The sequence below is a fragment of the Takifugu rubripes genome, chromosome 3 (assembly GCF_901000725.2).
Source record: "Takifugu rubripes chromosome 3, fTakRub1.2, whole genome shotgun sequence".
NCBI lineage: Eukaryota > Metazoa > Chordata > Actinopteri > Tetraodontiformes > Tetraodontidae > Takifugu > Takifugu rubripes.
Genome location: NC_042287.1, coordinates 364848 through 389490, shown reverse-complemented (window position 1 = coordinate 389490; position 24643 = coordinate 364848). Strand labels below are relative to the sequence as shown.

At 52.0% G+C, this 24643-nt stretch overlaps 3 protein-coding genes and 1 long non-coding RNA gene across 12 annotated transcripts in view; 1 reads left to right on the top strand and 3 right to left on the bottom strand.

Annotated features, from left to right (window-relative positions):
- Nucleotides 1-935, bottom strand: part of plxnb3 (plexin B3) — a 56397-nt gene extending 55462 nt beyond the window's left edge. Inside the window, exon 1 of the mRNA XM_029833192.1 lies at nt 813-935. The gene's annotated coding sequence lies outside the window, so the exon portion shown is untranslated. The remainder of the gene's footprint in view (nt 1-812) is intronic.
- A 578-nt stretch (nt 936-1513) lies between these two features.
- abcd1 (ATP-binding cassette, sub-family D (ALD), member 1) lies at nt 1514-9543 on the bottom strand. 4 transcript variants are annotated; one of them, XM_011620231.2, is made up of 17 exons: nt 9456-9543; nt 8402-8653; nt 8230-8339; nt 7998-8155; nt 7740-7927; nt 7446-7620; nt 7191-7381; nt 6944-7124; nt 6729-6871; nt 6484-6658; nt 6305-6399; nt 5054-5199; nt 4849-4994; nt 4581-4665; nt 3111-3236; nt 2880-2967; nt 1514-2373 (listed from the first exon to the last, which is right to left on the bottom strand). In XM_011620231.2, the coding sequence occupies exons 2-17, from the start codon at nt 8528-8530 to the stop codon at nt 2251-2253; spliced, it is 2259 nt and encodes a 752-aa protein (XP_011618533.1). In that variant the 5' UTR covers nt 8531-8653; nt 9456-9543; the 3' UTR covers nt 1514-2250. The 4 variants fall into 4 exon arrangements, with proteins under 4 accessions (XP_011618533.1, XP_029689054.1, XP_029689056.1 ...); XM_029833194.1 differs by having other exon boundaries at nt 6305-6658; XM_029833196.1 differs by having other exon boundaries at nt 6305-6658; nt 9473-9508.
- A 393-nt stretch (nt 9544-9936) lies between these two features.
- ccdc120a (coiled-coil domain containing 120a) lies at nt 9937-24643 on the bottom strand. 6 transcript variants are annotated; one of them, XM_029833477.1, is made up of 13 exons: nt 19514-19942; nt 17363-17512; nt 17116-17245; nt 16891-17018; nt 16701-16811; nt 16047-16188; nt 15711-15764; nt 14872-14971; nt 13816-14573; nt 13122-13368; nt 12758-13051; nt 11897-12001; nt 9937-11806 (listed from the first exon to the last, which is right to left on the bottom strand). In XM_029833477.1, exons 1-11 carry the CDS (start codon nt 19718-19720, stop codon nt 12952-12954), a joined length of 2127 nt encoding a protein of 708 aa, XP_029689337.1. In that variant the 5' UTR covers nt 19721-19942; the 3' UTR covers nt 9937-11806; nt 11897-12001; nt 12758-12951. The 6 variants fall into 6 exon arrangements, with proteins under 6 accessions (XP_029689337.1, XP_029689338.1, XP_029689339.1 ...); XM_029833478.1 differs by having other exon boundaries at nt 9937-11306; XM_029833479.1 differs by having other exon boundaries at nt 9937-12001; nt 19514-19651; nt 19718-19735.
- LOC115249127 (uncharacterized) lies at nt 22582-23824 on the top strand. The gene is made up of 3 exons (XR_003887812.1): nt 22582-22993; nt 23141-23460; nt 23694-23824. It is a non-coding gene; the product is annotated as an uncharacterized lncRNA (long non-coding RNA).

The window sequence follows — 24643 nt, the reverse complement described above, 5'->3', positions numbered from 1 at the left end:
CTGGTATTACTGAAACATACTGGTATTCCTGAAATGTACTGGTATTCCTGAAACATACTGGTATTCCTAAAACATACAGGCATTCCTGAAACATACTGGTATTACTGAAACGTACTGGTATTCCTGAAATGTACTGGTATTCCTAAAACATACTAGTATTCCTGAAACATACTGGTATTCCTGAAACATACTGGTATTCCTGAAACAAAGGAACAACATTTGTTAAACAACTTTCTCTGCTACCACAGCAAAGGTTAATTCTAAAATTTACCATCAAAACAGGTGTGCGTGCGCGCGCGCGTCTCCAGCCTGTCCTGGCACGACAGCCGCATTCTGAATAGCTGGAATTCCAACACGCGCGCGCGCGTACACACGAGGCTGTGATAAAATTGTTTAAAATCTGTTTGCGTGAGCCTGTGAAGGCTCCACGTGAACGTGTAGCGCTGGTTTCCAGTACTTTTACTGGGTTTTGTCCCAGTTGAGCAGAACAGAGTCCAGTCTGACTGTCCTGGTTCAGTCCGAGTCTCTGGCTGCTTTTAAAGTTTAAATCACCACACCGACACAAGCAGCAGCAACAGACGCTGAAACCAAACCGGCCGAATCAAAGAGCAGGTCCTGGTGCTACTGGGACCCGCACCAGTCCCTCCTCTCCTGTGTGATCAGAGCCAGAAAAGCTCGGTGGTCTAAAACGCGCAGATTTCTGAGCGGAGTCCGGCGCAGACCCGCCCGGGTGCCGCCGTTTCCTTCCTGCAGCCGCTCAAGTTAAACACTGGAGGGGGAAAACTGGATCTGTGGATCCGACTCGGACTCACCTGAGCTCAGCCGGCTGCTCCACGCTTTTCCGGGTCGCAGTCGGCCCGATGAGCCTCCCAGATCCCCCGCAGCAAAGCAAAGCGATCCGGACCGAGAGCCAACAGGTCGGCCGGAGACCCCGCCCCGCTGCCCCGCTCCTGGTGCCTCCTCACCGGCGACACACTGTGGTCCCAATAAAGACTGAAACTATGGACCAACAACGGCCATTAAACACGGAGATCAGCTATAAAATATAAGAGTCCGATTTCATTTCCAAATTACAGGAATATTCTTCTTTGCGTTCATGTAGGAAATCAGAATATTTTTCAGTATTATGGGATGTTTTTTGAGCCGAGCTTCTTATTACTTTATAGACGGTTCCTGTCGAAAAACGACTTCATATCAGACTCACTTTTGTGAAAATGTGGCACATTTCACGGAGGAATTCTGAAGGACTTTAATGGAATTGCGCCACAACGGAGGCTGAGTTATCCAACTGTCCCTGAACTACACACAGGTTTGGACCCGCTTTAATGAAATGAATGAGAAGTCTTCCAGAAAGGATTACCCAAGAATTGTGACTTCCCAAGAGAAAATCTTTCCATGTTTGTGTGTCTAACCTCATTTTTATGTGGCCTTAATCCTCTACATGAAGAAGTGTGGACTCATGCATGACTAGAGCGCGTGCACGTGGAGAGAGGGTTGAAAAAGGATCAAAGGGGATTTTTCATCCTTTTTATTTTCTTCTGAATAAAACGAGTCGTCTGACGCCATAAAACAGTGGATAGAAACATGTTCATTTATCAAACATTAAAACTTTTCTCTAAATATAAATTTCTTTCATTTCAAACTCTGCAGCAGCATTTTGAACAACACTAAAGTGTGAAGACTGTTGTGCAGGTTTCTACGATTCTGGGAAACATTAATATTTAATCAGGTTAGGAGAACTGTCAGAAACGAAGGTGAACAAGGAGCAGCAGGAGAGCAGGAACGGTTCTCCAGAACCTCTGGAGATGTTCAGAAGAGCCATGCTGACAAAATCTCTGAACCAACACCAGCTGAAGGTTTGATTCTTGCCTGTTGAGAGCCAATCTTGACCCCTGAATCATGTCTCCAAGCCTCAGTTTCATTTATGATAATAGTTGAACGGAATAGTTTCAAAAGCTCAGAAAGAAAAAGCTTTAAGAATCAGCTGCATGATAACAAACGTCTCTGTTATTAATTACAGGGATAAAGATAAAAACAAAGACGCAAAAATAGGCCATCGTTTGTTTCCTCTGAGAACGTGAGAGGCGATTGTACCTGGACTGATCATTGATTTAGCCAGCGTAAGTCCTTCAGACTGTTCGCTGAGAAGAGCTTTAAAACACAGAGCAGAAATTCTGGGTGATCCATTGGCTCTGTGTCCATGGCAACCAGTAAATACAGTACATTTCTGCTCTCCTCTTCATCTGAGGTTCACTCTCGGTCCTCCTCCTCCTCCTCCCTCTCTCGCTCCCCAAGCAGAACACACAGCTCTGCCAGCCTCTGTTGCATCCTGGGAATCCCTGACAGCTGATTCTCCAGCCGCTGTTTCTCCTCCTGAAAGACGACAGCGGGAGTAGATCACAGCCGTAGTGTCACTCGGCGCCGTCTCAATAAACTTTCATTGATTCTTCAACACGGCAAACTGAAAAGAATCTGAAACACTGCAGCCCTGCAGGCAGCCCTCACCCACATGACCTACACACAGCTGACTGGCTCTGGCTCTGGCTCTGGCTCACACACACACACACACACACACACACACACACACACACACACACACTGCACCAGAGGCATGCCGTTGTGCTGCTGGTTACCATGGTTATTACAGCACTTGTTCTAACTCCATGGAGCTGGTCTCCCTCCGCTGACATGTGACCAGAAGTGGGGATCACCTGCACAGGTGATCAGCTGCACAGGTGATCAGCTGGACAGGTGATCAGCTGATGTCAGTTCTAATCAAGACCTTTGAATTTTATCTCCGCTACAACTCTTCCCCTGGCTGAAAGCTGATCAGCCACGGTGACAAGAGAGGTGGGTTTGATTAAAGCACCAGGACACACCTGCAGGGACAGACGGGTGGACGCATCCAGGGGCTCAAACTTCCACCCCCCTTCACCGTCAAACTGAAGAAGATGAGAGTGGTACTTCCTGGAAGAGAGGAGAGGAGCGAGGCGTCAGGGTGTGGCAGGTGCAGCCTCTCAGGAGCTCTGCTGCCCCCTGCAGGCTGAGACATGTAGTCTGCCTATTTTGTGTGCGTGTGTGTGTGTGTGTGTGTGTGTGTACTCTCTCACCACAGGGAGGGTCTGTGTGTAATTGACAGCAGAGCTATTCCAGCATCTTTTGCAGCCTGGAAGATGCTTCCCTCCACATCAATACTGACAGCACTGGTGCACTCATCCAGCAGAGCATAACGAGGACTGAGAGGGTTAAACGGAGGAAGGGGGGGAGGAAGAGGAGGAGGGGAGGAAGAGGGGGGAGAGGAGGATGGGGAGAGGGGGAGAGGAGGGAGAGGGAGGAGGGGAGGAAGATGGGGGGTTACACATCTCACTATGACCCAGCAGCAGGTCCAGCTGGATGTTCTGATATGGGTGTCCACTCAGAAACCTCCTCCTGGTCCTACTGGTGGAGCTCTGGACCAAAGCTGCTCTCCAGGAACTTCCAGTGGTGCTGTACTGGTTTAAACTGGATTTAAGTTAACATGATCCTCCTGCTTTGAAATGGGCAGTTTCAGCCCAGTTGAGTCACACAACACAACACAACAGCAGTCAGACAGCAGTCACACAACAGTCACACAACACAACAACAGTCAGACAGCAGTCACACAACAGTCACACAACAGCTACACAACCATCACACAACAGTCAGACAGCAGTCACACAACAGTCACACAACACAACAACAGTCAGACAGCAGTCACACAACAGTCACACAACAGCTACACAACCATCACACAACAGTCAGACAGCAGTCACACAACAGTCACACAACACAACAGCAGTCAGACAGCAGTCACACAACAGTCACACAACAGCTACACAACCATCACACAACAGTCAGACAGCAGTCACACAACAGTCACACAACAGCTACACAACCATCACACAACAGTCAGACAGCAGTCACACAACAGTCACACAACACAACAGCAGTCAGACAGCAGTCACACAACAGTCACACAACCATCATACAACAGTCAGAGAACAGATACACAACCATCATACAACAACCAGACAACAGCTACACAACCATCATACAACAGTCTGACAATAGTCATACAGCAGTCGGACAACAGTCAGACAACACAACAGCAGTCAGACAACAGTCACACAGCAGTCACACAACAGACACACAGCAGTCAGACAGGAGTCACAGAGCAGTCACACAACAGTCAGACAGCAGTCACACAGCAGTCAGACAGCAGTCACACAACACAACAGTAGTCAGACAACAGTCACACAACAGACACACAGCAGTCAGACAACAGTCAGACAGCAGTCACACAACACAACAGCAGTCAGACAAAAGACACACAGCAGTCACACAACACAACAGCAGTCAGACAACAACCAGATAGCAATCACACAACACAACAGCAGTCAGACAACAGTCAGACAGCACAACAGCAGTTAGACAACAGTCACACAAAAGACACACAGCAGTCAGACAACAGCTACACAACCATCATACAGCAGTCAGACAACAGTCACACAGCAGTCAGACAACAGTCAGACAGCAGTCAGACAACAGACTACAAGCTTTACCGGTGGTAGAACATACGAGCCATGCCCATCCTCTGCTTCTCTCCTCCAGACAGCACGTCCTTCCAGTCACAGACCGACTCCCAACCTGGTAGACAGACAGACCGACATACAGACAGACAAAAGGACAAAAAGCAGGACTGGGATTGAAATACAACGGGAAACACTGGTTCACACAAAAGATTTAATCAGAGATGGAGACACCTTGGAGGTTCACCATGAAAGGATCACCCAAACACACACCCACACACACACACGTGCGCTCCCTGACCTCCCTCTCTATCCAGGATGTAGAGCAGGTGGACGGTGCGAAGGATCTCCTCCAGCTGTGGATCCGAGAGGCCCCTCTTCACCATCTCCTCCACAGAGTCTGGATAGATCACCTGGTCTCGGAGGGTCCCCTCAGACATGTAGGGCCTGTTGGCAGCGCTACCGTCAGCTGAGCCCCTTTGCAGTGATGGTGGGGGAGCTGTTACCTCTGAGGGATGTAGAACATGTGCTCTGGTTCTGGTCGGTACAGAACTCCTCCATAAACAGGCCACAGCCCACTCAGGATCCTGAAGAGAGAGCTCTTCCCACAGCCATTTGGACCTGTGATCAACACGTGCATCCCTTCGTCCACCTGAGGAGGACACAACGCACACAGAATAAACCCAAATCCTGAGCTTCCTGGTTCTGAAGGGGAGGAGACTGATGCTGCTCATCCCATTAGTGCTGAGCCTCTGGACCTGATGGGTCGTTAACCTGTGACCACTGTGGTGGTGCATCACACAGAACCTCCTAAGGAGCAGAGAGGACAGAGAGGAGGTTCTCTCTGGTCCCTCTGGTCCTCCAGCTTCCTGCAGCTTTAGCAGAAAAATGTGGCGCTATAATCCCTCTATTGTGAGTACAGCACACACACACACACACAGAGCCTTTCAGTAAATGCTAATGCCACCAGGCTCTGACCCGACCTTTGACCTCAGGCGGATGGAAAATGGGAAGAAAGGCTGAGACAAAAAGAAGAGATTAAGGAGATGGAAGGAAGATGGAGGGTCCAGATTGGGGCGGCACCAGGCCTCCATTTCTCACGTCCATCACCTGTCCTTTATGTCCACGTGACTGAGGTCCCTCCTCCGCAGAGTCGGGGTCAGAGGTCAGAGTTCAGGCCCCAGCAGGTGCTGCTCTGGATGAGGTCCAACATCTGACTTCCCAAATTTTGCTGCTGAGGCAGGAGACGTGTTCACCTTTGTGATGTCCTGCTCTGAAAGGCTGTTGCCCCGGTGATGACTGCCATCACCTGGGCGGCGTGGTGGTTGCGCCTCACTCTGGGGAGGGGCTGCATGACTCTATTGATGAGGTTGGTTCATCTTCTGGTAAGATGGGATGGAGCCGAGCCAGATCCCTGAAAGCTCATGAAACCGCTGCTTCAACCCCCCACTCAGCACGTTGCCAGAGGGGGGGAAGGGGGGGCGCTGTTGCTCTAGACACAGATAACTAAAACTCTCAGCGAAAACTAAAACGTCATAATTCTGTGAAAACCCTTCGATCGGAGCTGAAAAGACCCAGTTGTTGAATTTCAAATCCAACAGTAGCAGATAAACCTTCTAACTCTGGGCCAGCAGCGACACCGTGTGGCCACTCAGCCGCACTGCAACCGCAACGCAATCCGGGTTTCTGAGCTGAAGAAAGGTCAAAAGGTCAAAGGCCTGTTAGCGTCTGTGTGCATGTGTGTGTGAGAGAGAGACCTGGATGTTGAGGCTGGAAACCACCACGTCACCAGTTGGTGTAATGATGGGCAGGTCCTCACAGCGGATCCCCTTCTCCACGCTGACCACATGGCCTACACACACACACACACACACACACACACTTGACTCTCTGGTGGAAGGCTGGAGCTGCGGCTGGCACCACTCCAGGATCCTACCTCTTATCTGCAGCCGGCCACACACCCTCTGGCCGTGCTGGACCAGGAGCTTCTGGTCTTCCCCCGTCAGCGCGTCCTCCGTGTCTGCAGAGCGCCGGTAGATTCCCTTGTTCACGTCTTCAAACACGTCCAACATCTCAGATACCCGAGAGGTGTAGCCCGCCAACTCCGTCACCTGCAACCAGAAGGCATGTGAGGCCCTCGGGGGTCAGGAGGAGCAGGAACGGGCAGAAGGGAACCTGCACCTCCTTGTAGGAGCTCATGATTCTCTCCACAGCATCAGCTCCAGCATTCAGCAGGTTCCTGGCGGTGGTGAAGGCCTGCGTCCTCTCGCTGACCAGCTCCTCCTCCTTCATCACCATGGCGGCCTGCTTCACCTCCTCAGAGTCTGAGGAGAGCACAGGGCAAAGTTCACGCTGCGCGCACAATGGAGAGGGACGAGCGCAACAGGAAACCTCACCATATTTGGAGTATCCCGTGGCCGTGATGATGGGCACGGCGACCATCACCAGGCCGGACGCGCTCCACAAGTATTTCATGAGGAACTGTTCCAACATGATGTACCAGAGACGCTTCAGCAAGATCTGATGGATCTGAGACGTCAGAGACACGTAGGTCTTCTGCAGCTGAGCCATCTCCACCTGCAGAGCAACAACAACACGTCACGCCGCTGGTACGCCGGCCTGCGGGGGAAAGGACGCCCGCACCTGGTGTCCTCCGTAGAAAGCTATCTCCTCCGAGTTGGCGATGATTCGAGAATGCTTGTAGCGCAGGTCACCTTTCCTCCGAGCTTCTTCCGCCACCAGCTTTCCGAACCCTGGCGAGCAGGATCGCAGGACTTTGGCGGTGAGCGCCACCACCAGGCCGGCGATGACGGAAGGCCACGTGGTGTTGGCACCTGCAGGTGGTACACAGAAGATGAGCCGCAGCTCCACGGAGGCTCCTGGTCCAGGAGAGGGTACCTTTGGACTGGGCGGTGCGCAGCAACGTGTAGCAGGTGACCACCACGTCCAGGATGGGCTTGGTCAGGTTGGAGTACAGGTGAGCCACCGAGGCTGAGAACATGACGATGTCCTCGGTGAGAGACTGATCTGGGTTCGACAGGCGCCCGTCCATGTTGCTGACACGGTAGTAGGTCTGCAGGAACAGACGGGGGTCAGAATCAAGCTGTGGTCCAATTATGACCCCACTTGGAGGGCGTAAAGAAGGGCGTGAAGAAGGGTGTGAGTGGGTGTGTGTGAGACAGAGAGGGAGACCTGGTTGGTGAAGTACAGCTGGTAGGCGTGGTCCACCAGCCGACTTCTGAACCTGAGGGTCAGCTGACCTTCCAGGAACCTGATGGCGCTGTTGATGAAGGTGGCGGGAACGGCCACAAGGAGCCACTTGGTGAGCTGTAGGACGAAGGCCTGCGGGTCCTTCTGGACAATGCACTTCACGATCACACCTGCGAGATGGCGACAGGCGTCAAGACGCCACCACCCAGACCCAGAAACCGTGACAGGACGCAGACCAACCGTCCAGAGCAGCCACGTAAATGGACAAGAAGGTCCTGGACATCAGGGTGACTGAGTGCAGAGCCAGGAGGCCGATCTCTGAACAGAGTAACCGTGGAAACAGGAGTTTGAGGAGACGGGACAATCTGAGGAGGAACTCTCTGTTTACGGCTGGAGACCTGGCGACAGAGCGAGAGGACGTCACACACAGACCCACACGGGTCACACAGGTGTGAGGCCGGAACCCACAAACCTGCTGCTTCTCTTGTTCTGTCCTCCGTTTTCGTCCACAGAGCTGGAGGAGGGACAGCCGGGGCTCAGGGACCCGCCGGCTCCACCCACCGCTTTTCTAGGCGCAGTCCCCTGAAAACACCAGTTTTATTAAAGTTCTTCCGTGTGTGAGTGTGTGTGTGTGTGTGAGTCACCTGTAGCCTTCTCCACAGGTACGGGGAGACTTTTTTAACGGCATAAGCGGCCAGCAGCACCACCGCCACCTTCCTGACTCTGGAGCTCCGCCTCAGCTGAGCCGGCAGCTGCTGATTGGTCACCTGCATGGCGGGCAGCCCAGATGTGACCAATCACAGGACGGCACCAAAGGGGATGACAGAGCCGAGCAAACTGGACCTGGTCCCGGGGCCGCCGTGGCCTAGTTGTCATGGAAACCAAGCGTTTGCCACCTGAGCGGACAGGAGAGTGGTTGGTTCTTCTGGTTCTGAGGAAAGAATTCACGGCAGGATGCTCCTCCGCCTCCACACCTGAGGGCTGTTCACCTGTAGTCTGACTGTCAGCCACAGGGGACACTCACAACTCTGCCGGTTTCATGGTTCCAAAGATCACCATCTCAAATCTACACGAACCTGAGCAAAGACGTCTGAATTCGTCTAGAAACCGGAGCCAAGTTGGAGTTTTGGAGTTTAAAAATCCTTTTCGCGTGGTCGTTTAAGCCTGACGGTCAGAATCCATAAGAAGCTGATTTAAACCAACGTTATTACCTTATTCGATAGTAATAACGGTACTGCGACACACGTACACAGACCCAGTACCTTTATCATCTATTCACATCGAATCCCTTATGATTTATAACCAACTGGGGTGATTTTTCTTGGGTTTGTGACCCATTTGTTCAGTGTTCGGGGCAGTTCCGGCTGGTTAATTAGCTCCGGTTACCGCTAGCTTGGAACCGTCACTAACCTACTCACTAAACCTGTTGTTGTGGCCCATTTTACAGCAGCAGATATCTTTGTCGAACATTCAGGCCTCGGTGGCCCCTGATCCGGGAGACTTTAGCGGGGTCTGCGGGCAAAGGCGAGTGTTTAAAGAGCAGCAGCGAAGCTAACCGGAGCTAGCCTCTAACCGCAGTAACTCGGCTGCTTCGCTGCTCGGAACAGAAGTTACACAGGTAGTTTCATCTAATCTGACCCACAACACGACGGTTCGGGAGGATTCTGGTCCACCGTGTCAGTAAATGCAATACTTTACCCCTCCATGGTGCTCACTTGTTGGAGAAAGTTCAGCATCTGGGGGGGGGGGGGGGGGCGTCCCATTACTGATCCTTCCTCGCTTCCTTATCTCCTTCCCTACACGCGCACTAGGTCCTTCTTGTTCCACTGCTTTTTATTTGCAAACACCATTTTTCACGCTATGTGAAATTTATTGTTATATTCTATTTACCTGTTCCTGTTTTCGGTCCCTCTGGACAGGTCCTGGCCACCGTTCACCTGTGTGTTCACAGGTCCTGGCCACCATTCACCTGTGTGTTCACAGGTCCTGGCCACCATTCACCTGTGTGTCCACAGGTCCTGGCCACCATTCACCTGTACGTTCACAGGTCCTGGACACCATTCACCTGTGTGTTCACAGGTCCTGGCCACCATTCACCTGTGTGTTCACAGTTTGACATCTCAGAACAACAATAATCTGAACGTACATGAATAGTAACAGACGGCAGAAATGTTTACTCTTATTTTTAGTGTTTATTTACATTTTCCAACATCAAAGAGCAGAAAAAAAGAACAAGAGAAAAAGTACAAAGTGACCAAACAGTGGAGGTTATTTACATCCCATCCTGTCTGAGAACACAGAAAATGGGAAGCGTTCTGTAGTTGTGTAGTTCTGTAGTTGTGTCCCACAGCAGAAGCGGCTTTGGGAAAAGCTCCCAGTCTGAATACTGGTGCTGCTGGACAACTGGTGTCCAGGAGGAACGCTGTCAGGATTGTCCACCTTGTCCTTAGACTGGTCCACAGCCGGCTTTGTTCCAGGGAAGGGTTACAGGGTTCAGGATACAGGGTTACAGAGTACAGGGTAGGGGATACAGGATACAGGATACAGGGTAACAGAGTACAGGGTAGGGGATACAGGGTACAGGATACAGGGTCCAGGGTCCAGGGTAGGGGATATAGGGTACAGGATACAGGGTTACAGAGTACAGGGTAGGGGATACAGGTTACAGGGTAGGGGATACAGGGTACAGGGTAGGGGATACAGGATACAGGGTACAGGACATAGGGTACAGGGTACACACGAGGAAATATCAGTCAGGGCGAAACTTTGTCAAATTCGGATTGGGTGGTTTTAGTTGAGGCACTTTTTGATTTTTTGAAGAGATTCCTTTGTAATTATACGGTTTTATTTTACAGAGATGCCAGACGATTATTCTAAAACTGTAAAAAAGGGGATTTTTCAACCTTTGGGTGTTTCTGTCAGAAGAAACAATAAATAATAACATGTTGGATTCACAAACACCAGCCGGGAAAAGAATAAAATATCAGCCACATGAAGGTGAAAAATGACCTTTTTGGCTTTAAATAAGATAGAACACACGAGAACAAAGTCTGTTGAGACGTTTTTGGTTGGGGAATGCCAGAAGTGGGACCGTCTGTGCAGCGGAGGTCACATGACAGCCGGTCAGCCAATCAGGAGCCTTGTTAAACACCAACAGAGTGTCGTTGATTAACGTTTTTAACGGCTAGCATGCTTCTCTTGGTACCACCATCAGTCAACCTGAGGACACGCCCCTCTGCTCAGGCTTCCACCTTCACAGGTGGGCGGGGCTTATCTCTGAGGTCAAGGCAGCTTGGTTTGTCATGTGACCTCAGCTTCAGGCGATGAGGTCAGACTGGTTCCTGTTCCTGAACTGACAATCACAAACTGGGAGATCAGAGGTTTGAGCCCAGATGGACCCATCAGACCACCACACTCAGCACCCACAACACACCGTGGGGCCCGTTAAGCGGCGCCGACCAGCCCAGAGGCTCAGTCAGGCACCGGTTATTACACCAGTAATAACAGGTCGGCTGTTCAGTCTGATTGTCGCTGCAGCTGATTTTCATCCTGGAAAAGTACAAATGTTCAAGTTTATTGCTTTCCCATCGGTCCGACAGGAAGTTCCTCCTCGCGATCAGCCCGACAAAGACAACCAACAGGTCGAAGTTCACCGGCACACGCGTGTGCGTGAGCTCATCTGGTTACCATCAGTTGACCTGCAGCGTCCAGAACTCTGACCAGGCAGTTTACCGATAAAACCGGATCATTTTACTCTTGGAACATCTGGAATACCCGCGTGACAACACAGATACTCCGGGTGTCTGGGCGGCTCAACAGCGCCACCTTCACGAGTGTTTGCACGGCGGGTCGCCAACCAGACGATTAATGCTGCATAGAACGTCACTGGATTGTCACCATCTTTAAGGGTTAGGGTCATTTCCAATGTTGTGGATAAGATTAGATGAGACCGACTCAAAGGAATCAGCTTCAGGGGTCAGCTGGGTCAGGGATAGGGGTCGCCTGGGTCAGAGGTCGGCCAGGTCAGGGTCGCCTGGGTCAGGGGTCGCCTGAATCAAGGGTCACCCGGGTCAGGGGTCGGCCGGGTCAGGGGTCAACTGTGTTCTAGTGCTGTCATTTCTGTTTGTTTTTGCTGTTACCTGAGTTTACTCTGGTCAGTGATCTGTCCTGATGACCATTCAAGTCTTGTCCTGCGGTTCTGTTGCTCATGATGACGCGTCTGGAGGTTTCAGCTTCCTGTTTGGCTGGTGAAACAATGGCCTGATCGGTTATGTCGCTTTTTAAACATCTTTCAGTGCAGTAAAATCAGCAGTTTTTTAATAATACTGAGATGAAACATTTAGAACATGTGTGACTGGTTTTACTGGTTCCTTGGTGCAGGAGGAAAGTTTTGGGTTCCATCAGTCATTGATAGTCTCCATTGCTTCACGTGTCAGCGCAGCTGAGCAACAGTCATACCTGAAGAGACACTTCCTGTCCAGACTCACCTGAGGGTCAACAGGTCACCTGATCGGGTCACCTGATCGGGTCACTTGATCAGTTTATCAAAAAGACAGTAACATATTTTAGCTCTGAAAAGCTGCTGGTCTGAGCTGGTGATTCTGTCCCCAGAGAAGGAGTGCAACTATTCTTCATCATCATCATCATCACCATTATCACCACTATCATCACCATTATCTTTACCATCTTCATCATCATCACCATTATCATTTCCATCTTCATCATCATCATCACAACGATCATCATCTTCATCACCATCATCACTGTCATCATCACCATCACCACCATCATCATCACAACGATCATCATCATCTTCATGATCATCACAACAATCATTTTCATCACGATCATCACCATCATTATCACAACGATCATCATCATCTTCGTCACCATCATCATCACTTTGATCTGATTGTCTGTTTACACATAAAAGTCATAGAAAACCATTTCTAAAAAGTGAAGCGGCTAAAAAAGACCGCAGCTCAGCTGATTGTTTTTACCCAGGATGCCTCTGGAGAACTTTTGGACGGGCTTTCATCCCTGATTGAGACGACGGCTAGGAAAGCGCACGTTTGTGCCACGTCCAGGGTTTGTTGCTGGTGTTACCACAGAGCTGCAGGTTGTGGTTCTCCTGTTGTCCTGAGAACCTCCAGTCCTCCCAGGAAGCCAGCCTGGGGTTGAACATCTGGACTGGTCAGACCAAAGTTCCAGGAGATGGGTGGTCCAGGTCTTGGGGAGCTGGTTCCAGCTTCAGTGCAGGGAAGGCGTCCTGGTAGAGGGCGCCATCCACAGACCTGTGGGGGTGGGGAGAGAGGAGGTCAGGCTAAACTTCATCAGAACTGAAGTGGTCCTCTGATCTCACACCTGGCGTGCAGCGGGTGTCCGTGGAACGTGGCCGAATGTGGCAGCGCCTGTTTGCGGTGCGGCAGCGGGGGATGATGGTTGGCGTCCGTCTGGTAGGTCGGCGGCTGGACGACACCGATTGTCTTCCGTCTGATTTGAAGAGCCCCTCCTCCGCCTGCCTGACATTTGACCTTGGCGTTGACCTTTCCATTGACCTGGCTTTGGTGGTTGGCGCCGATGGTGTTGCGCAGATACCAGTCCCTCAACCCTGCAGCCACACACGGAGACGGCTTAAACACCGGCGGAGGACAGACAACAACAAATACCAAACGCATGTCTGGAGTCTGAAGTTCTCCAGGTTCAGGTGGGAGCGGCGCCGTCGGCAGCAGGACTCATCCAGATGTGTTTTATTGTGCCCCCAACAGGTGGCATCACACCCCTGTAGAGAAGCTTCCTGCAGCAGAGGAGGGGGGGGCTCTGCTGCAGTGACCTAGATTTATCTCCACGTCGTTAAAGATTTATGGTTTTATTCCACAGATTCGCTCTTAAAAACACCATCAAACCGGAGCTGCGGGGGACGGGGACGGGGGCTCCAGCGCTCACACACACACGCAGCGGAGAGCGTTCTTGACTAAGTTCATCAAAAGTTACAGACACCAGTCGCCATGGAAACACCCTGCGATGCCTTCATGGTGCTACGGACCAGACGGCTCACCTTCCAGGGCGAGGGCCTTGTGGATGCTCCTGGTGGCCTCCTCCAGCTGTGCGTCCTGGCTGGGGTGCAGCTGCGGGGGCCGTGGGGGCTGCAGGTGGGGGTGGGGGTCCGGCTGGATGGCTGTCAGCGGAGGACTGTGGGTATCAGCGTGGCTCTGCTGCACTGGGAGGAAGGGGCCGCAGGATTTGGTGCGGGTCACTTTGATCCGCCGCTGGTCGGCCGAGTGAGCGCGGTAGGACGGTGGCGCCCCCAGAGGCTGCTGGGAGATGCAGCCGCTGTAGATGGGCTGGTGCGGCGTGGTCGGCTGCCGGCTGTTGGTCTGTTGGGGCTGTTGGCGCTGCAGCTGTTGCTGCTTCCCCCACACATAATCCAAAAGAACGTCGCTATAGCCCCCTCCTCTTCCACAGCCTCTTCCTCGCCCTGTCCCGCCCCAGTCAAGAAGTCCGTTGGTCAACTTTGTCCGTCCGTCGGTCAGCTTCTCGGAGCTGGTAAACCCTCCGCCGGTGTTTGTCCCTCGGGACCCCAGCGGACCATCCTGTGGGGGACTGATGCGCTCCAGCAGCCCGTCAGAGCTGTTACTGTGGCGAGCTATGTTAGCTTTCAGCTCTGCTGCAGAACCTGGGTCCGAGGGCCCGGAGGAGGAAGAGGAGTCCTGGGAGCGAGGGGGGAGGGGGGGAGGGTGGGGGGTGTGAGGAGGGCCAAGGGGGGTTGGGAGTTGGTGGGGCCTGTGAGTTGGAACAGTGTCTGGAGGGTCGTTCCTGAAAAAAAACACAAAGGTTTCCTGAGCAGATCGTTAAAAGCATTAAAGCTCAGTGGGACCCCTTAGGTGGCCCCGACCCCCCGGAGGTGCACGCATGTGTGTAGGTGTGTGTGTGTTGGTGTGTATGTGTGTTGGTGTGTTTGTAGGTGTGTGTGTAAATGTGTGTAGGTGTGTATGTGTGTAGGTCTGGGTGTGTAGGTTTGTGTGTAAGTGTGTGTATGTGTGTAGCTGTGTGTGTGTGTGTAAGTGTAGGTATAGGTGTGTGTGAGAGAGAGAGTTTGTGTGTGTGTGTGTACCTGTTGTGCACAGAGTTCCTCCTGGTTTTGTTTTGGTAGAACACCTCCACTGGGGAGCCAGCAGACACCAGTAGGGGGCGACACTGAGGCGTGTAGTCGTCTGAAAGGAGAAGAGAAAGCAGGAGAGCAACAATTGTTATGGAGGGTTCAACTGTAGTTAAGCTGTAGTTCAACTGCAGTTAAACTGTGGTTGAACTGTAGTTCAACTGTTGTTGAGCTGCAGTTAAACTGTGGTTGAACTGTAGTTAAGCTGTAGTTCAACTGTGGTTGAACTGTGGTTGAAATGTAGTTAAGCTGTAGTTCAACTGTGGTTGAACTGTAGTTAAGATGTGGTTGAACTGTAGTTAAGCTGTAGTTCAACTGTGGTTAAGCTGTGGCTGAACTGTAGTTAAGATGTAGTTAAACTGTGGTTAAACTGTGGTTGAACTGTAGTTAAGCTGTAGTTCAACTGTGGTTGAACTGTAGTTAAGCTGTAGTTCAACTGTGGTTGAACTGTAGTTAAGATGTGGTTGAACTGTAGTTAAGCTGTGGTTGAACTGTAGTTAAGCTGTAGTTCAACTGTGGTTGAACTGTAGTTAAGCTGTAGTTCAACCGTAGTTCAACTGTATCTGTCGCCTTGACGACGGCAGATGTGGAGAGCACTTCCTGTGGAGCTGCAGCACTTCTCTGACTGGTGGTGAACACATCTAAAGCTAACGCCAACAGGTAGCACGCAGAGCTCGTCTTTATCTCCATCATCATCACCACCACCATCTTCATCACAAATGTGCACGAGCATTCATGGCCGCTGCTGCTACACAGCTGTGATGTCACCATGTTTGTGCACGTGTGTTTATTACCGTGCTCGTGTCCTGTGGAGTCTGTTGAGCTACTCTCTGACCTCACTGTGTCATCTGGAAACACACACACACACACACATGCACACACACACACACGTGTGCGTCAGTATTCACAATAATAACAGTTTAATGGAGGCTGGTTCTCACATCCTCCCTGAAAATCTGTCTCAGTGTGTGTAAAGTTGTAAAGTGATTCATGTCCCCACAATGCAGGTACTTCATGTGTAGGCGGATATAAAGGATAAAGGCAGGAAGAAGGAACAATGACTTCTCATCTACTGCCAGCTGTGTGTGTGTGTGTGTCTGCTTGTGTGTGTGTGTGTCTGTGCGTGTTACCTGTGTGGCAGCCTCTGTGCACGGTCCTCTTGCTGTTGTATGTGTGTGTCTGCGTGTGTGTGTGTGCTTCAGAGTCGCTGTGTTTCCTCAGGGCTGTGCTGAACAGGGTTTTCTTGCTCTTGGTGCGCTGACAGTCTTCCTCCTGGAGAGGAAGACAATGGTTACACACAACACTGCCGGCCCAACGGCTACACACACACTCAACCCTCACACTCTGCCGGCTACTCACACACGACCCTCACACTCTGCCGGCCAAACGGCTACACCCACACAACCCTCACACTCTGCCGGCCCAACGGCTACACACACACAACCCTCACACTCTTCCGGCTACACACACACAACCCTCACACTCTGCCGGCTACACACACACCCCTCACACTCTGCCGGCTACAGACAAACAACCCTCACACTCTGCCGGCCTAACAGCTACACACATACAACCCTCACACTCTGCCGGCCCAACAGCTACACACACACACACCCCTCACACTCTGCCGGCCCAACAGCTACACACACACACACCCCTCACACTCTGCAGGCCCAACGGCTACACACACACAACCCTCACACTCTGCCGGCCCAACAGCTACACACACACACAACCCTCACACTCTGCCGGTCCAACGGCTACACACACCACCGTGTTCCTACCTCGCGGTACTTCCTGCTTGCGTGGCGAGGGCCGCCCCTTCTGCGTCGGATGCAGGGGGCTTTCTCACCCGCCCCCAGGGGGAAGTCGCTGGGAACCACACCTGTCAGCTCCTGAACCAGCAAAAACACACCAGTCACACGACTGACGTCGTCATGGCGACCCCAGCCGTGACCGGATGACATCACTCACAGCCTCCTGCAGACAGACGCGTCTCAGCTCAGCCAATCGCGTGCTTAACAGGCTCTGCAGGCTCCGCCTCCTCTCCTGCAACTCTGCCATTCGCTCCCTCTGCTTCCTGTCTGGACAGGTAAAAGGCTCTACACACACACACACACACACACACACACACACACACACAGGGTTACTGCTCCTGTCCAACATCAACAGATGTCAGCCCGGGTTTGCTCATCTCACCAGGTGCTGAGATGAGTTGACCTTTGACCTCCATGGCCTGTGTCTCCCATGTGATCCCGCCCCCCTCCTCCAGCTCCTCCTCCTCGCCGCTGGACTCGTCCTGCTCTCTGGCCCACACACACTCGTTCACCTGCAGGTTGATTTATCAGAGGTTCAGCGTGTTTTCTTGGCGTTTGTCTGGTAGAAACATCTGAACCTGATCAGCGCCGCGTCTCACTGAAGACACACCATGTCTCACTGGACGTACCTGGAAGCTGGACTCATAAGCGCTCCAATAGGTGACTCCTGTTGCCATGCAACGGCCTGAACACCGCCCACGGGGCTGAGTGCTGGTGGTGGGGGTGCTGGTCCCAGGACCGACTGGAGAGGCTCTCAAACAGTCTTCACAACCTCGAAACTGAGTGGACAACAGAAGAAGACAAGAACATCGTCAGGACATGTCAGAATGTTGTTCTATAAACTCCAGCAGAGGACGGGTGTCCTGGGGGACAGGACATGTCAGAACGTTGTTCTATTAACTCCAGCAGAGGACGGGTGTCCTGGGGGACAGGACATGTCAAGGTTCAGGGTAGTCCAGACATGAACTGACATGTTGGTCCTGAAAAATGTTCATCTGATCCCTTAGGAGCCGACTCTTGTAGTCAAAACAGCCGTCGTGGACAGACCATAAACACGGAGGTCTGGTTGCCCCGGCAACGATGCGCTACTCTACAATGCTCTACTCAGAGGTACTAGTCTGACCCCAACACGCAAGAAGCTTTCAGTGAAGGAACCTTTCAAGGTGGGAACCTTTCAGTGAGGGAAGCTTTCAGCGAGGGAACCTTTCAGTGTGGGAACCTTTTGCTAAATCCTGAGAACACGATGTCCTGCAGGACAACAGCATGGACGTCCCTGAGAAGAGGAAACGCAGCCCACAAGGAAACAGGAAGAAGGAAATGAGCAACGAAAAAAGGAAACTAGCGTGTGTGTGAGTGAGTGTGTGTGTCTGTGTGTGAGTGTGTATGTGAGAGTGAATGTGTGTGTGTGTGTGTATGAGTGAGTGAATGTGTGAGAGAGAGTGTGTGTGTGAGTGAGTGTGTGTGTGTGTGAATGAGTGAGTGTGTGTGTGAGAGAGAGTGTGTGTGTGTATGAGTGAGTGTGTGAGAGTGTGCGGTATGAGTGAGTGTGTGTGTGAGAGAGTGAGTGAGTGTGTGTGAGTGAGTGTGTGTGAGAGAGAGTGAGTGTGTGTGTCAGTGAGTGAGTGAGTGAGTGAGTGTGTGTGAGTGTGTGTGTGAGTGAGTGAGTGAGTGTGTGTGAGAGAGAGTGAGTGTGTGTGTGTGTGTGAGAGAGTGTGTGTGTGTGTGTTAGGGCTATTGATGGTTCCTGGATCTCCCTCGGCTGTGTGTAGATCCAGCAAGAACCTGTTGGGTGCTTCATGGTTCCTGCTGGTTGTTTTGGCCTTTTGGTGCAACAACTTGAGACCAGAGAGCCTCGGCAGGACCAACTGGACCACTGAGCCCAAAGGTTTGAGCCCCCTGGGCAGGACCAACTGGACCACTGAGCCCAAAGGTTTGAGCCCCCTCGGCAGGACCAATTGGACCACTGAGCCCAAAGGTTTGAGCCCCCTCGGCAGGACCAACTGGACCACTGAGCCCAAAGGTTTGAGGCCCCTGAAGGAGCTTCGTGTCCGTCTGATGAAAAACACTGAAGTCTGGATTCACCCTCATCCACAGGCAGGTGTGCTGGTTCCTGCAGGAACCATTTTAGTTCAGTCTGAGGGACGACTGAGATGGTTCAAACAAGATCTGAGCTGTTGGTCCCTCAGAGAGGAGGAGGAGGAGGAAGAAGAGGAGAAGAAGGAAGACAAAGAGGAGGAGGAGGAGAAGAAGGAAGAAGAGGAAGAGGAGGGTGAGGAAGAGGAAGAGGAGGAGGAGGAGGGTGTCTGTGTGTCTGTGTTTGCCGCTTTCTGTGGGTCTGGTGACCTGAGATCAGCTCAATGACAACCCAGGAGAGAGAGGAAGAAGAAACACACACACACACACACACATATACACAGGTGAGAACAGTCTGTTTATGTCATTCAGTCAAGTCCAAACTTGACTAAAAGTGTTTCATGATGTTTGTTTTTTAGCCCTAAAAACTCCCATGATCCTTTACTCCTTCACTTTAGCCCTAAAAACTCCCATGATCCTTCACTCCTTCACTTTAGCCCTAAAAACTCCCATGATCCTTCACTTCACATCACGCTGTTTTAACATCTTCACACCTTCCAGACGCGTCACCAAATGCTCTGACAAATGTTCCTCAACACTTTCACCCCCGCCGCCCCCCCCCCCACCAGTCACCACACACACACACACATGCACACACACACACAAACACCCCCCCCCCCCACATTCCTGCTGACTCGTGTCCAGACCTGCAGCTTCTGTCCTCGGCGGCTCCTCAACAGTTGATCTGTGGGTCTCGTCTTCAGCTCATGTCCAGGTGGAGCTGGGGCGTCACATTTGACCTCTCCACTCAGCTGACCCCCCCAGCCCCCCGAGCTTCCCTCTACCTTAAAAATACTGAAAATAATCTTCTGACTTTGGTGATTTTCACCGCCACAGGATTTTAAACACACCATGTTGACAACACAGTGGCAGACTGGGGGTGTGTGACCTTGTTGCCTGTGGGGGAGGGGCGTCACTGGCACCGCCTCCTCTCAGGTGCTGCGGCGCCGTCAGCCAAGCGCTGACCGAAGCTCCAACAACAGACCACTTCCTGTCTGTAGCCTCAGATCCAGCTCAGCCAGCAGGAAATTAAAATACTGAACACGTTAACACATCAAACACAATGAAGATGTTCATCAGCACAACACACACACACACACACACAAAGTTAGCAAGTGTTAAAGGCGACAGCTGCAGGCAAATATGCAAATATAGGATTTGCATATTCAGAGAATTTAGCATTTGTGTCTGTGAGAACATGTAACTAGCTTAATATTAGCAGATAGCAAAGGCCACATTAATGGACAACACAGGTGATGACAGCACGCACAGGACGCTAACACCGTTAGCATTCTGGAGGGAGAACTGCTGAAAGGAGTTATGAACACCTCGAAGTAGAAACAAAACCATCTGATTCAGGTCTGGATTTTAAATTACACCTTAATCAGCAACGATGACCTCATGAATGACAATAAAAGCAGACATCAAAGACGAGGAAACTGGCTTTGATCTTCCTCAGCGTTGGTTTCTGGGCCATCTCTACCTGCTTTAGAATCGTGTGCACGTCTGACCCGTTACAGAAGGTTCTGAAGAACACGGGCTCTTCGGACGACACCTGTTGTCAAGCCAACACAGGCGAAGATCAAAGCCATCAGTTCACGTCTGAGGGTCCCGTTAGCGCTCCGCTGCTAAAGCTCCACGCGCGTTAGCTGAAAGTACCTGGAAGGGCTGAAGCATCCTCTCTGGACGCCAGAAGCGGGTCGTCACGCTGAGAAAGAAGCATTATGTCCCGGGGAAGTCCAGCGCTCTGACCGCCTCTGAGCTCCGACCGCTTCACACTAAACACTCAGCTGAATCTGCAGTCAAGGCAGCGGCGCCGCGCGCCTCACTTCCTGGACACCCCTTCAGAATAAAACAGTCGCTCTCACTTCCTGGACACCCCTTCAGATTAAGACAGTCGCTCTCACTTCCTGGACACCCCTTCAGATTAAGACAGTTGCTAACCCCCTCTGGACTCGCAGGGGAATCTGTGCAGCAGCGTTGACGTCTGTCTGCACAAACGTTGAAGGGTTCAACCCCGGGGGGCAGAAGTCCAAATAAACGAGGTCTTAAACGTGAAGCTCTTTGAGGTTTGGGGCCAGATTTCAGGCTAACGAGGGGGCGAAATAGGCAGGAGGTTCCGTTAATGTCCTCGTGTCCTCCCCGGGGAGAGGCACCCACGCCAACGCGCCGCAGCAGAAGTGTTTTACGTTTGTGCAGCGTTTCCTGTCGCTGCTGAGCGGGTGCTCTTACTTTGGCGGGGTCACATGACGCAGACCCGCAGCAGCTTGACGCTCAATTCCTGATCGGGAGGAAACTCCTGCTTCACCACTCAGCAGTGCTAAAGACATCAACAGAGCATTACCCCCCAGGTTTCTAAAATTAGCAGAACAAAAGCCCCCCCAGCCTCCCCCTCCCCCGCTGGGATCATTCAAACGCCTCCTGTATCTGTCTGCTTTCACATTCAGCAGCTCGGAGCCGAATCGTCAGTCAGGAACTCAGAGAACTTCTGAGCTGCTAGCACGGGATGCTAACAGGCTACGTTAATAATTCCATGCTAGCGCGGTAAAGTGTTACTACATTGTAATAACACTTTACACAATTAAACCTGTTGATGTCAGAGTTTAAAAGGTAAACCAGCGATGCTAGTTTAGGTGAATATCTGCAGTTGGCTCCATCGACCTTTGACCCCCAGCGTCCCTTATCCTGGGACTCCAGGTCGACGGCCATGGTCCGGGGCCACGTGAGGAGAAGGAGCCCGGGACCTTTACGGGTCGGGCGAGTGGACATTTGAGCTGATGCCACAGAAAAGAAGCATCCAGTCCGGTTCTGGTCCAAAAGCCAGCGTCTGTCATGGCGCTCTCATCGGCGTTCCTGGCCAGGACGCCGCCAACGTTTAAAAATACACCGATGACTCAGGGAAACATATGCTGCCTTCAAGAACCAACGGCAGTGCTGGAAAATGCCAAATCAAGAGGCCGTGTCCGCCACACGGAGCACCGAGGACACCTGGACCTCCTCCAGAACCTCGGGCCTCCTCTCACACAGGAAGCTGCGTTTGCCAACAGGAAGTGACTCCCCAGAGAGAAAAGTGCTGTTGGCACTCAAACATTTGACTCAGTAACGTTTCTTGAGGACAGAGGACTTGTCTCCCTCCTCCTTTCCTTTGGATCCCAGTGGACACAGCGTCCACGTCCTGTCACGTCCCTCCATGAAACTGAGGGATTAGAGAGGGAAGCGGCGGGGGGGGGGGGGTGAACAGGAGGTCAGAGCGAATATTAAATCTGATCATCATCCTCAGAGGAGGCGGCCTGACCTGGATCTGAAGCTGCCCCCTGTCCTCAGACCTGGACCGACTGGGTCCTGACCTGGATCTGAAGCTGCCCCCTGTCCTCAGACCTGGACTGACTGGGTCCTGACCTGGATCTGAAGCTGCCCCCTGTCCTCAGACCTGGACTGACTGGGTCCTGACCTGGATCTGAAGCTGCCCCCTGTCCTCAGACCTGGACCGACTGGGTCCTGGCCGAGCTGCAGGATCGCCTTGGTGGAGGCGCCTCCTCACGAGCACCGTGACCTTTGACCTTTACGGTGACCTCAGAGAAGACAGGGCCAAAGACGAGGGAGCTACATCTACATAATAATAATCATCATCATCATCTCGAGGTTTATTTCTACTGGAGAGTGAAAGATTAGGAGGCCTCTTCTGTCAGCCCCGCCTCCTCCCCACGAGGTCCTGGAGCCAAGCGAGCTGCAGGATCATGCTGAACTTCAGGGTCAGGAAGTGAAACGTTATTTACAGGTCGTCTCCTGATCGGCCAGCAGAGGTCCAGGGGACAAGGATGGACAGACAGACGCCAAACAAAGACCTGCTCCCTATCCTGGTGCAACAGCTGCACCTCCCAGAGGTTTATAATAGCGTTTATAAAAGCGTTAATAACAGTTGGACCATGACCTGCAACAACTCAGCCACATCAGCAACTCCTGGAGGACATCAGGGGACATGGGGACACTTCTCACAAGGTTTGACCTGGTTGATGAGGACAGACTGGACACTGACAGGAAGTACGGAGCCGCTGGGCTGAAGCGTCTGCCTGAAATCACCCCAGCAGCACATGTGCACACACACGTGCGCGTGTATGCACAGAAGGGTGAAACACAACAACACTGAATAGATAAAGCTGAAAAGGCTGCTGCCTCTGTGCCTTTGAGCCAAACACACAGATCCAGACTTATACCTGTGTGTGTGTGTGTGTGTGTGTGTGTGTGTGTGTGTGTGTGTGTGCGTGCGTGTGTAGGATGAATGTAGGTCAGGCAGCACAATCTCCGCATGGCAACAATGTACAAAATCCCAACACTGAATGCTTGAATGTGATTGGCCGAAGCCTCCAACAAAGCAGCCAATAACCTTTCAACCCCAGAGATGCAGTGTGTGTGTGTGTGTGTGTGTGTGTGAGAGAGAGAGAGAGAGAGAGAGAGAGAGAGAGAGAGAGAGAGAGAGAGAGAGAGAGAGAGAAAGGCTGGAACAAGGACATGGTATGGCGATCACGTGACATCACTCGGACATCAAAGGCAGCAGCGGTGGAGTAGGCGGAGCTACAACCAGGAAGTGCCACAGGTGAGAACACTGCTGTGAAACGTCTCCAATCAGAGAGCTGCAGACTGTTGCTGTGCACTTTTTTGTCAATGAAGAACTGCATTTGAGCATTAAATGTGATGTAACTGCTACGTGCCCTCTGTGGATGGTTGCGTCTCCGTGGCAACAGGCACTGAGGCTCATGGTAAATGTAGTCTGCTGCTTTTCTGCTCTGAACTAAGGCTTTTTTCCTTCACCTTTGTTTCCATTTACAGGCTGTAACATCACGGGAAGTAGGGGCCAAATATTTAAAACGAGGTTCTTTAGCATGATTTCAAAAATTCCTGTAAACGTCTTACTACAGTAAAACCGTCTTCATCCAGACTGTCAAATATAATCCAGCTGAGGTCCATTTGGATGGTAAACCTTTATGATTGTAGTCACGTGACCCGCTGTGCTTGGCCCATTTAAAGCTAATTTACTGTAGAGAAACAGCTAAAGCGGGTTTCCCTCCGGGTTTCTGGCGTCGTGGACAGAACTTTTAACAACAATAGTAACCATAAATATGGCACAAGTCGTGACCACGTGACCAAACACCACCATTGTTGTTATTAGCCGACACGATTAATACGTGTCATGACGAGGCTCTGGGACACAGGTGAGCCCAGGACACAGATGAGCTCAGCACCACTGAAGAGGGCAAACTCAGCGCACGCACGCGCACGCACGTGGCGTTGGGTGTGGACAGTCACGATAAGCACAGCTTTTCTCCTCCATCAGTCATTTCGGGCTCAGAACGAGCAGCGCGGCTTTAAAGCTGTGGTTGATTTGATGACGCAGCTGCCTGGGATCAGGTGATCGATCCCTGTGATTGATCAGGTGATTGATCAGTGATTGATCTGATGGATCGGCACGCGCCCCTGACTTGAGTCTTTGTTCTTCCTGTTGCGCGAGCGACGAAACAACAAACTTTTAAACGGAGTGTGCCGCTAGCGGCGCCGCAGGCGGGAGCCGCGCGCCGGCGCGCCGCCCACGTCTCGCGGTCATTTTTATCGATCCTACCTGGAGCCGCCGCCACTCCCGATCACGTGCATCGCGGCTCGATGCGCTGATGAGAAGATCGAGCCCTGCTCTTCATCGCCCTCCTCCTCCTCCTCCTCGACGCAGCAGCCTCGCGCGAATGAAGTCTCATCAGCACCACGAGGCGCGTTCGCCTCCACCAGCG

Excerpts from the sequence above, each read along its gene's own strand:
- abcd1 (XM_029833194.1), bottom strand. The coding sequence starts at position 8,530 with ATGCAGGTGACCAATCAGCAGCTGCCGGCTCAGCTGAGGCGGAGCTCC. Across the intron at positions 8,156-8,229 it reads CAGAACAAGAGAAGCAGCAG|GTCTCCAGCCGTAAACAGAG; the intron begins GTTTGTGGGTTC and ends CTCTGTCGCCAG. Across the intron at positions 4,666-4,848 it reads CATCCTGGATAGAGAGGGAG|GTTGGGAGTCGGTCTGTGAC; the intron begins GTCAGGGAGCGC and ends TCTGTCTACCAG.
- ccdc120a (XM_029833475.1), bottom strand. The coding sequence starts at position 19,720 with ATGGTGTGTTTAAAATCCTGTGGCGGTGAAAATCACCAAAGTCAGAAG. Across the intron at positions 17,019-17,115 it reads TCAACTCATCTCAGCACCTG|AGCCTTTTACCTGTCCAGAC; the intron begins GTGAGATGAGCA and ends GTGTGTGTGTAG. Across the intron at positions 13,369-13,815 it reads CAAGGCCCTCGCCCTGGAAG|GGTTGAGGGACTGGTATCTG; the intron begins GTGAGCCGTCTG and ends GTGTGGCTGCAG.